The 11,805-nt window shown below is 42.0% G+C and overlaps 1 protein-coding gene across 1 annotated transcript; it reads left to right on the top strand.

Annotated features, from left to right (window-relative positions):
• The first annotated feature begins 356 nt into the window (after nucleotides 1-356).
• LOC113661800 (kelch-like protein 33) lies at nucleotides 357-10,583 on the top strand. The gene is made up of 4 exons (XM_027176255.2): nucleotides 357-1,475; nucleotides 1,681-2,620; nucleotides 2,709-2,879; nucleotides 3,432-10,583. Exons 1-4 carry the CDS (start codon nucleotides 647-649, stop codon nucleotides 3,949-3,951), a joined length of 2,460 nt encoding a protein of 819 aa, XP_027032056.2. The 5' UTR covers nucleotides 357-646; the 3' UTR covers nucleotides 3,952-10,583.
• The last annotated feature ends 1,222 nt before the right edge of the window (nucleotides 10,584-11,805 follow it).

Here is an 11,805-nt window from a genome sequence, read left to right as displayed (position 1 = left end):
AAAATAACTTTTAGTTAGAGGTTATATAACTGCTTAAATATTACTAAACACTTGCTTAGTATTACTAATCTTTGGCAACCATTATTCATCAATAACGACTTACCAATATTAAGCATAAGAAAAGTGGGCTGACGAATGACCCGGGCTCAATTTGTGTAGAAATCACCATAATGTTGAACCAAAGAAACAATGAAACCATAAAACACATCCGATGACTTAAGATGTCTTTAAAAAGTCACTCAGAATCTGTCCATAATTTGAAGTCCCATCTAAGGTAAAAATAGCATTTGCTTGGTATGTGAGGGGGTTTAAAAGACACCCAGTCACACAGACTTAGTATTAGAAAAGTAGGGCAGAGAGAACACACCGTGAATAAACCGACTGGAGTGGGTCTGTTTTTGTTTTTTTTTATCTACCAAGTACTGAACAGCTACTTTATATACTGCAACAGGTTTTTACAGGAGGGATACAGAATGAGAAGAAAGTGAGCTCCAAATAAATAAAGAGGTGAAGGCTAGTCATGACAGTGTCTCAGCTTTGGCCTTTATGCAACTTGCCAGCATCTTCGAAAACAGATAGAGAAGACGAGGAAAGGAGAAGAGGCAGAAAAAAAAATTAATTGTGCAACGAAAGTAGCAGAATAGTCATGAATGACATGGAAGAAGACAAAAACCCCGAAGAAGACGAGAGGAAAAGGCATTCAAAGGTATTACAGGAAAATTACCAGCTAATGGAAAAATCTGACAGTTGTAATGCTCTGCATTTTCCCATGGATGATGATGATGATGATTATTATGATGATGATGATGGTGATGATGACGATGACAAGCAGCAGTTTGGGAAGACATCGTTTGTTAGTGATAATGATGATGATGATGATGATGATGATGATGATGATGATGATGATGATGATAGCGAAACCACTGAAGAATATGAAGAATTTCCAGAAAAGTTATACTGTCACCCAGCCTTCCCAAACAGTTTTTTCCAAGCTTTGGAAGAAATGAGACAATTGTCCTTCCTCACTGATCTCAATGTAAGAACTCAAAACGAAGTTCATTTCCATGCTCACTCTTTAGTCCTGGCTGCCCTGAGCTCCCTCATTCAGCAGATGCTCATACAAGCAAATGAACAGAAAAAGAGAGAGATATATTTATGTGTTGATCCTGAGGTATCTGACTTGGGCCTAAATGCAGTGTTGGAGTTTGCCTACACTGGAACCATCTCTGATTTGAACAGAGGATGTTTAGCTGAAATTCAAGCTGCTGCTCTATATCTGGGAGTTCCCAGGGTTGTGGAGCTCTGCAAAGAAGAAGCTGAAAGAGAGAGAAAGAAAGACGGAGAGAGGAAGACAGAAGACAGTCGAATGTCTGCTGAAGAACAGAAGAAGGTCAGCTTGCAGTCCATCAGGCAGCTGTGGGAAGAGAGAGTGGGCTGTGATGTGGAGGTGGAGGCAGAAGGAAGAATATTTTGTGGTATGGAGATAATTAAAAAAATAGCTTTGTTTAGAATTTTATGGTCTATAGCAAGAAAAATTACTATACATAAATGTGCATATTACATATAGTATATATGCAAAAATTATATGGACATGGCAATTGAACATTGATGTCAACATTTTTGGGTAACCAAATAAGAAACCATTGTTGTTTTTTTTATTTATTTGTTGTCCATTTTTAGCACACAGGGTAATTCTGAGCGCCAGCAGCGATTACTTCCGTGCCATGTTCAGCAGTGGTATGAAGGAGACCCACCAGACCTCAGTGTCCCTGCTACTAATTGGGGCACTTGAACTAGAAGCCCTTCTTCACTGCTGCTACAGTGGACATCTGTTTCTTGATTGGGGCTGTGTTTTTGAGCTCACCTCCACCTCTCTTCAGTTCCAATTTCAACCTGCTTTATCGCTCTGCCTCAACTTTATGCAGGAGGAAATGGATGCATACATATGTCTGGACGTAGTTGCTTTTGCCGAGGCTTATGAAATGAGTGACTTACTGGAAATGGCGGAAGAATTTATGCTTAGGCATTTTGAGGATGTAGCAGCCACTGTGAAATTTCAGGACCTGTCTGTGGAAAAGCTGAAGAAATATCTACATAGCAACTGCCTCTGCGTAACATCAGAGTTGTCTGTTTTCAGAGCTGTCGTATCTTGGATTGAGGCCGATCCGAAGACTAGGGTGAAAGAAGCCAGGGATCTAATGAGAACTGTCCTATTTCCTCTCATGACCTTTACAGAATTTAGGGAAGTGAAGGTTATAATGTCATGGCCACAAGTCAGCAATAGGGATCTTTATGAGTCTCTGTTTGAAGAGTTCTGCACCAGTACCTTTAATTCACATTCAGACTTTAGGACCTACCTTCCTAAAGAATCATTGGTGCTTGTTGGAGGTGAAAGGATCACTGAAAACCTTGATAAACGCTTACCATGTAGGGAAATATGGTTCAGCAACTCTTTCCGTAACCACGTTGGCCTAATGAAAAGAGTTGAATGGAGAAAATTGGGAGATTTACCAGAGAAGCCAAGATTTTGTCATAGTGTTAGAGTAATAGCTGGGAAACTATATGTAGTTGGTGGTCGACATTATTATGGAAAGGAAGACATTATGAAATGCACCTATAGGTAAAGTAGTATGATTATACTCAGACTGTAGATAGATCATTTAGAAGTTTCTTGTCCATTGTTAGATGAGTTTTACCCTCTTCTACAGGTACGATCCAATCCAAAATAGATGGCAAAGGTTGGCTGATATGAATGAAAGAAGGGGCAACTTTGCTCTTGTGGTTTTGGATGGAAATATGTTTGCAATAGGTGGAGTCAAAGATTCTGAGTTCAACACAGAAAGTGTCGAAGTCTACTCTCCTGTTACAGATACTTGGAGGTAAGCATGATAAACACTGAAACATTGGACTAAATTTTTCTAAATGTCCTAAATGGGGTTATTCTTAGGATCTTTTGTTTTGCCATTAGAAAAATGTTGCATCTAGCTAGCTACTGTAAATGTGAGGAGTATTTAATGGTAGTGTTATCTGATGGTAGATAAAACACAGCTTTCTGCTGCAGTAAAGACTTTCTAATGTTTATATATTGTTAAGACCAGTGAGTAAAGCAGGTTTGTACAAATCGTATTACTCTAATGAGGTGTATGTAAAATGTCTACAGCTTAAAGGTACTTTCGCCTCTGTCATAATGAGGCTTCAAGTATGTGAGTGTGTAAACAGATATTGATTGGTCTTGATATAGTTGGTGTCTATTTTGCATTCATGCTATGCTCATACTGGATAATAATAGGCTTATGTATAGAACCATGTAAAACCTGGTTTGAGTTTGAAGCTAGAACTTTTAAAAACACTGAACCCAAAAAACACCACTGGTCAGATTACTGAGGCCATGAATTGAACCATAAAAACTCTGTTTTTCTTACCTTCTCCAGCTTTGTTCACCCTCTGGACCAATCCTTAAGTGCTCATGCTGCCAGTGTATGGAATGAAAGGATTTTCATCTCAGGAGGCTTTGACAGTAGATTCCGGTGCCTGTCATCCATGTTGGTCTACCATCCTGAGAAAGGCTCCACATACCTTGTAGATATGACACAGAATCGAGCCCAGCACTGCATGGAGACTTTGAATGACTGCTTGTATGTAGCTGGTGGAGTCTCAGGTGTGGGTGGACAGTTACTTGACCAGCTAGCCTGTGAGTCCTTTGATCCAGTTAACGGATGCTGGTGTGCCATTACACCCATGTCTTTGCCTCATGTTGGTGCAGCATCTGCAGTGTTGGAAGGAAAGATTTATATCATTGGTGGCTATTGCCATGAAGACTATAGCGACACAAAAGTGGTCCATAGGTTTGATCCTTTAATGCAACTCTGGGAGAACTTGAGTGGAACCCCTGGCTCTAACACGTATATTGCTGCTTGTGTACTGGCTTTACCTCATCACCTTAGAGAATGAAGATGTTTGCTTTCATTTGCTCTTTAACTTACTGTGGTTTGTATATAGAAATATAGACTGTCATGTAAGATTTTCTCCAACCAGTTATCACCAAGCACATACTTGAATATAATATATTTAATGTAACTTTTTTGATGTTACCATCTTTATACAATCCCTATATGCACACCCAATAATTCTCTAATTTAAACACTTTCATATTTTCACAATTATAGATATATACAATGGTACATCACAATGGCACATCTTGTAAATGCATATTTTATGCATTTACAAAATGCATTTATGCATTTATGCATTTTTATAAAAATATGTCTAATTTTTTTTTGTGCATTTACTCAAATACGGTCTTGTGATGTCAAGTGATTAAGCTATTTTGTCATATAAGGTAGACTGGTGTGGGATGTTGGCACCCACTGTTGGTAACTGGTCATGGTTTAACCTTACAGACTGAAGCTGAATCTTTATTGATCATCTTAATATGGATAATCAATATTCCTAATGAGCGAGTCAAAGGTAATGGTTGTAAGGAAAAACTCTCTGAAAAGTGCAATTGTGTAACCAAGATCTTTTAAGCAATTTGAGAATCAGCAGAATTTCTGAATTCATTCTAGTTTTAACATGAAGTCTTTAAAGTTATGAACTGTTTACTGATGGAGACTTGAGTGAAAAACTGATCTTGACAATTGCAGTCCAAATTCATCACCATAGTTTCTAAGCAATCCCGTGTATTTTCAGCCTGTCTATGTTGGGACTATCCTCGTCAGCAGTAAACCGCTTGGCTAGGGTTGTAGTGTATCTTGAACTTGCGAACACTACAGTAGGTGTTAGGTAGAAATATATTCTGGAAGTGACACTCAATCACAGTTTACAGTTTATCTACTGTGGCACTTGGGTCTGCAGAGGGCTGAACACAGACATGTTAGAGGAGTGGATAATATCAAACACAGTAGCTTTATTTAACAACAGATATAGCCGTGTTCAGTCCTCAAAGATAACTGAGTCAGTAAGATAACTAAGAGAAACATACATTTAGTCAGTAAGATAATAAAAATAATGTCAAGAAAACCCAGAGAAGTGTCTAGTCCTTTGTATGATCCTCCCGGCGAAGGCTTCCATTAGCCAGTGGGAGTGTGCAGCTTACAAGGTGTCGGTGGGCTTCAGTAAAGTGGCTGCAGAGTGGCGTGACCCAGAGACAGGCATTCATCAGCAAGGTGAATCCGTTGGCCCTCATCATCCATCGTCCCAGCGGGACACTAAATTAGGTTTGCCGGCCTAAAGCGCTTACCTGTTTGGGAGTGCTGCACCCAGCACGGCTGAACTGCTCTCCTTTGGAGGGTGAGGAGTTTGTAGCTGTCCTATGATTGGCCACAAGGATTTTGCCATGCTTTTCCCACCCCCGCCTTGCTCCAGCGTGCACACTTGCCATACATAACAAATGTGGTCATGAACTGTCACTGTCCGTTCAGCCCCACCACAGTAGTAGTGCCTCCTGGCCCATTTTATAATGAGCATCTCCTGCTGCACAGTGGTGTATTTCTCCTCCGCTGGTTTCAGCTTTTGGCTTATGTATAGGACCGGGTGTTCTTCACCCTCGAAGAGCTGAGACAGTCCCAAGTCCGGTCATAGATTCCTCCGTCTGGAAAGGATGAGGCTGCTCATGAGGTCTTTCTTCAACTCCTTGAAGGTGCACGCCTCCACCTCTGTCCAGTGCACTCGGTCCGGTTGTCCCTTCCTTCTGAGATTTGAGAGGGGAAGGCTATAGAAGAGAGGCTAGGGACAAACATTCTGTAGTATCCAGCCAGCCCTAGGAACGTTTCTGTTTCTTTTTCCGTGGTTGTGGATAGAAGCACAAGGCTTTTAATTTCTTCTCAGCTACTGTGCCTCCAGCTGGCACTTCCTGGGGTTGGCCATAACTTTCTGGAGGTCCCCCAGAATCTCTCTGAGATGGAGTAAATAGACTGTCCAGGTGGTGGAGTGGATTATGTGGACGTCAAGTTATGTTGCTGCAAAGGATTGATGAGGCTGCAGATATCCATAACCTATGGAACATTGCTGGTGCCCCATGGAGGCCAAATGGGTGAACCCGGAACTGGCAGTGACTTGGGGCGATGCTGAACCCCATTTTTTCTTTTGCTCCCATGGCCAGGGCCACCTGCTAGTATCCCTGACCTGTTTGAAGCTCCGGTAGTTGTACAGCTGGTCCTCTGCCATCAGTTTCATGAGTAGGCTCCTGAGGGCTTGTTCGGGCCCTGGGAGAGGAGTGGCAGTGCCAATGGAGAGCTGTTTAATTGTCTTGAGTTCTATGGTGGCCATTTGCATGCGGTGGGCCAGCTCTTGGTTCACTGCCTGCTGTTGAAAGCTTGCTTCCCTGAGATGTTTAAGTACTTGCTCCAATTTTTTTTTCCATTTTTTCTTTTTTTTTTCTCTCTCACAGACTGGCTGAACACAGAGACAGAGTGGAGTGGATAATATCAAACACAGGAGCTTTATTTAACAACAGAAATAGCCGTGTTCAGGAAAAAATAGCATTTAAAGGAGTACTCAATGATAACTGAGTCAGTAACATAACATAAGAATAATATACAGAGAAGAGTCCACTCCTTTGTATGATGCTCCCAGCGAAGGCATCCTTTAGCCATAGGGAGGGGCAGTGCAGCTTACGAGACAACAGCTGCCTTCAGTGAAACGGCAGCAGAGCGACATGACCAGAAGACAGGCAGTCATTAGCAAGGTGAATCCATTGGCCTTGATCATCCGTTGTCCCAGAGGGACAATTTGAAAAAGCACAGCAGAGACACTCAATTAGGTTTGCTGGCCTAAGCCTCTAACCTGTTTGGGAGCACTGCACCCAGCATGGCTGAAATGCTTCTCTTTGTGAGAGCGAGGACTTTGTAGCTGTGCTCTGATTGGCTGCAAGGATTTTACCACGCATTTTCCGCCCCGCCTCGACACCGAATGCATGCTGGCTATCCATAACAAATCTTGTGCTGAACTGTGGCTGTCTGTTTTCTGTTTTGTGGAGGTGTTTGTGTTTCTGTGCAGGATAAACCCTGATTGGTTCCTGAGGTTTACCTGGTGCCATGCCCTGCTGGTCAGCTGACTCCCTCTGGCCTATAAAAGCCTCCACCACCACTTCCTGTTTAGCTTTTTTTTTTTTTTTTTGGCTCATTTGCTGTGGTTACTTGCGTTCTGCAAACTATTTTTGTGAATTGTTCTGTGTATTTATATTCTTAGCATTCCCTGTTAATACTGTCTCCTGTCTGTTCTTTTGACTTTGATTCTGGATTGCCCTTGTTTGGACTTGTTTGCTAATCTGTATATAGTTGTACATAGTATTCTTGGGGAGGTAGGGAGACCAATGCCATTTTGTTTGGTACTTTTTCTTGATTGTGTTTATGTTTAGGGAGATAGGGAAGTGATTTGTATTTTCTTTTTCTTTTGTTTAGTAGGGAAGTAAAAGGTTGCAATAAATAGCTGTTTTGTTTGTTATTTTGGCCTTGTCGGCTCCTGAAGACATACCCCCGCTTGTACACTAATTTCCTATTAAAATATTATTCTTTCAGTTACCCCTGGTTTCTCGTTCCCATTCATGTTTCACCCTCACCCCTAGACGGGGTGTAACATGAAATTGGGGGCTTGTCCTCACCTACGATCATCGTTGTTTTTTTTCGCTTGTTGTTTGCCGGGGATTTTCTGCTTTGTGTGGGAGGTGGTTAGGTTGAATGATGTTGTCGGGATTTGAATCGGAGAAATTTGCGATCGCACCCATGCATGAGCAAGTGCCGTAAGGATGATTTATTGCTTATTGCTGATTTCTTTGATATCGCTGTTCCTTGTACTGCAGTTAAGAGGGGGATTAAAGAGGTGTTGTGCACTGAGCTCGTAAAACAGAAGGTATTGCCGGAAGCGGGTATGGTTTCGGTTGTTGCTTCTCACCTTGAACTCTCTGAAGGTTTGGGTGCTGCCGAAGCGGAGCTCAAATCTGAAGGTCATTGGCATAGATCCCATTCCCCTGTCTTTACCGGATGAGAAGTTGTTGGCGGTCTGTCTGAAGGAATTAGACCTGGAACTCTCACGCCAACAATATCAATGTCAGCTGCTACAAATCCGAGCACTTGAGCTTGAGACGCAGCGTGACGTTCATCTGAAAGAGCTCGAGCTCCAGTTAAAGTTTGGCCAGCCCTCAGGTCCGTCTCCTGATGAAAAGGGGAATATAATTCCTGTGACAGTGAATACATCCTCTCCTCTCCCTGCTGTATCGCATATGGCACTGGTAAGTCCTTCTGATTTCGATGGTGGCAAACAAATCTCGTTAGTTCCGTCGTTCAGAGAAAGTGAAGTCGACACTTACTTTACTGTATTTGAACGCATCGCAACCACAATACAGTGGCCTAGACATATTTGGCCTTTGCTTTTGCAGTGCAAACTGTTAGGAAAAGCACAGGAGGTGTGCTCTGCTCTAACGTCAGAACAAAGTTTGGATTATGACACGATTAAAGCGGCAATGTGGGTTGGTATGAGTTAGTTCCAGAGGCTTATCGTCAGAAATTCAGAAAACATATAAAAATCCCCAGTCAAACATTTTGTTGAATTTGCTCGTGAGAAGACTACTTTGTTTGAGAAGTGGTGTAATGCTAGTAAAGTCACAACTTTTGAGCAGTTAAGAGTTAATCTCAGTTGAGGAGTTTAAAAACTGTATTTCAGAAAAAATTGTTGTCTCTTTGAATGAACAGAAAGTTTCATTTCTTGCTGATGTTGCTGTCTTTGCAGACGAGTTTGTGCTCACCCACAAAGCTTTTCCATCACCCTGTTCCTTTTCACGCAATGCAGTAGACCGTACTCATAATGTTAGGTGTGCACAAAAGGATGAACAATCACTTGACACCACTTTTGCAGCTCGTGAATGTTTTTATTGTCACGAAAAGGGACATGTGCTTGCTGTTTGTCCATCATTGCAGCGTAAGAACTGGCGGAAATCTCAGAACACGTCCAAGAGTGTAGCCTTTGTTTGTGTTCCTTCTTCTGAGACACTAAAGTCTGTTGACCAAACCTTTGAACCGTTTGTTTGTGATGGTGCTGTTGCTTTGTCTGATTCTGAGTTTAAACCTGTGCGTATCTTGCAAGATACGGGTGCCGCACAGACTTTCATTTTAGAAAGTGCGTTAGCATTTTCTTCTCAGTCCAGTTGTGGGTCTGATGTGTTGGTTCAGGATATTGAGTTGGGGATAGTGCGGGTTCCTTTACACAGCATTTATTTGCGTTCTGACATTGTGACTGGCCTAGTCAAAGTCGCTGAACGTTCTAAATTGCCGGTAAAAGGAATTTCCCTTATTCTTGGAAATGATCTAGCTGGAAGTAAAGTTACTGCTTTACCCGAGGTTACTGATGTACCGTGTGCAGCTAGTGAAGATGATGTGTTGGTGCAGGAGTTTCCAAATGTTTTCCAGTCTTGTGTTGTCACTCGTGCACAAGCCGAAATGTCTCGTACAAAATGGGATCCGAAATGTCTCATACAAAGGCTGCTGTAGGAAAAGACTGTTCTTCAGGTGTGATTGTTCAGCCTAGCTTTGACTTTCCTTTCAGTTAGCAACAATTAGTTAGTGCTCAAAAAGATGACCAAACACTGTGGACATGTCAGTCCTCTGTGGTACATAAGTCTGATTTGCCTCGGTATGCAATTGCATATTTTCTAGAGGATGGTGTACTCATGCGTAAGTGGAGACCAGAGAAAATAAAACAGGATTGGAGTTCTGTATTTCAGATTGTTGTTCCAAAACTTACCGTGGGTATGTATTAAGTCTAGCCCATGACCACAAACTTTCAGGACCCTAGGTCTTCGGAAAACCTACAATAACCTCTTGAAGCATTTCTTCTGGCCAAGAATGAAGTCCTCTGTGTCACAGTATTGCCGTTCGTGCCATTCATGTCAAATTGCAGGGAAGCCTAATCAGATTGTGCCTCCAGCACCTTTAAAGCCAGTTCCAGTTTTAAATGAACCGTTTGAAAAGCTAGTGATCGACTGTGTAGGACCTTTGCCCAAGACTAAGTTGGGACATATATATTTGTTAACTATGATGTGCTCTGCCATTAGATTCCCAAAGCCATCCCGTTACGTTCTCTGAAATCCCCCAACATTGTGAAGGCCCTTGTAAAATTTTGCACCACTTTTGGTCTACCCAGGGTCATTCAATCTGACCAAGGTACAAAATTTACTTCTCGAGTGTTCCGAAAAGCCATGAACGAACTGAACATTACTCACACTGTGTCTAGTCCATATCATCCTCAATCACAAGGTCCAATTGAAGGATTCCACCACACCTTAAAAACTATGATTCGTACTTATTGTGTGGAACATCAGAGGGATTGGGATGAGCAGGTACCACTTTTGTTGTTTGCAGTTCGTAACACCATGCAAGAGTCTGTAGGTTTCAGTCCAGCTGAATTAGTCTTCGGACATTTCCTCCGTGGACCCTTAAAGTTGCTTCAAGAGCATCTCCTTGCTGATGTCCCCTCTTCTCAGTCTCCCACCCATGTGTTGGATCATGTCAGTTCCTTTTGTGAAAGGTTGCATTCCACTTGGAAGTTAGCTCGTCAGTCTTTAGCCTCTTCACAGTCCAAAATGAAGGATAATTATGGCAAAAAACGGTCAAGCGTTCATTTGCGGTTGGTGATAAAGTGCTCGTATTAATGCCTTTGCCAGGTCCTCTCTGCAAGCAAAGTTTCAAGGGCCATATGAAATAGAGAAGAAACTAAGTGATCTAGACTATGTTGTACGAACTCCTGAAAGGCACAGAAAGTCCCGTGTTTGCCACATTAACATGTTAGTCATACGGTATGTTGTCCGTTCAGATTTTTAAAATTCTAAATCTTCTCCAACAACTTGCCCCTCTGTAGCAGTTCCTGTGGAAGTTGTTTCATCTGAGGATTCTCCCTTTGCAGATGATCTTCGTTTAGGCAGTACCGCCATATCCAAATTCAGAAACCCTTGCGATTTTAAGTTCAAAACTCTCCCACTTATCTGAGTCATCCTGAAATGAGTTGTTGAAATTAATTGAAAGATTTTCATCACTTTTCTCCGATGTGCCTACTGTTACTTCTGTATTAAAGCATGATATTGATGTTGCTGACCATCGTCCGATCAAACAGAATGCTTATCGAGTAAATCCGGTCAAACATCAGATAATGAAACAAGAAACCTACTACCTTGTGAAACATGGTTTAGTCGTTTAGCTAGATCTAGTCCCTGGTGCTCACCCTACTTGTTGGTTCCCAAACCTGATGGCTCCTCACGTTTCTGCACAGACTACAGAAAGGTTAACCAGGTCACCAAAGCAGATTCCTATCCACTCCCACGAATTGAAGATTGTGTTGACCGAATAGGAAGATCTCAGTTTGTAACTAAATTAGACTTACTAAAGGGTTATTGGCAAGTGCCGCTTACAGAACGTGCCTCCGAAATTTCTGCGTTCGCTACTCCAGATACCTTCTTACAGTATAAGGTGTTAGCTTTTGGTCTTCGGAATGCTCCAGCAACATTTCAACGTTTGATGTGTAAAGTTCTGTCCAATGTGAACAACTGTGAAGCTTATCTCGATGATGTTGTGTGTTATTCAGAGACCTGGGAAAGTCATTTGAACACATTAGAAAAGGTGTTCTCTAGATGGAAGCCAACTTAACTCTCAACCCCGCCAAATGTGAGTTTTGTCATGCTACAGTTACATATTTAGGTAAAGTTGGCCAAGGTACCGTAAGACCGGTAGAAGCCAAAGTTAGTGCCATTGTTAACTTTCCTACACCTCAGACAAAAAGAGAGAACTCCGGCGCTTTCTAGGCATGGCTGGTTACTACAGA

Source organism: Tachysurus fulvidraco, chromosome 7 (genome assembly GCF_022655615.1).
Source record: "Tachysurus fulvidraco isolate hzauxx_2018 chromosome 7, HZAU_PFXX_2.0, whole genome shotgun sequence".
NCBI classification, from domain to species: Eukaryota; Metazoa; Chordata; class Actinopteri; order Siluriformes; family Bagridae; genus Tachysurus; species Tachysurus fulvidraco.
Note: the sequence above shows the minus strand (reverse complement) of the source record. Positions and strands in the feature narration are given on the sequence as shown.

What these genes read in the sequence shown, in the direction of transcription:
- LOC113661800 (XM_027176255.2), top strand. Translation starts at nt 647, where the DNA reads ATGAATGACATGGAAGAAGACAAAAACCCCGAAGAAGACGAGAGGAAA. An exon ending in AGAAGGAAGAATATTTTGTG is followed by an intron (nt 1,476 to 1,680) that starts GTATGGAGATAA and finishes GTCCATTTTTAG; the next exon opens with CACACAGGGTAATTCTGAGC. An exon ending in ATTATGAAATGCACCTATAG is followed by an intron (nt 2,621 to 2,708) that starts GTAAAGTAGTAT and finishes CCTCTTCTACAG; the next exon opens with GTACGATCCAATCCAAAATA.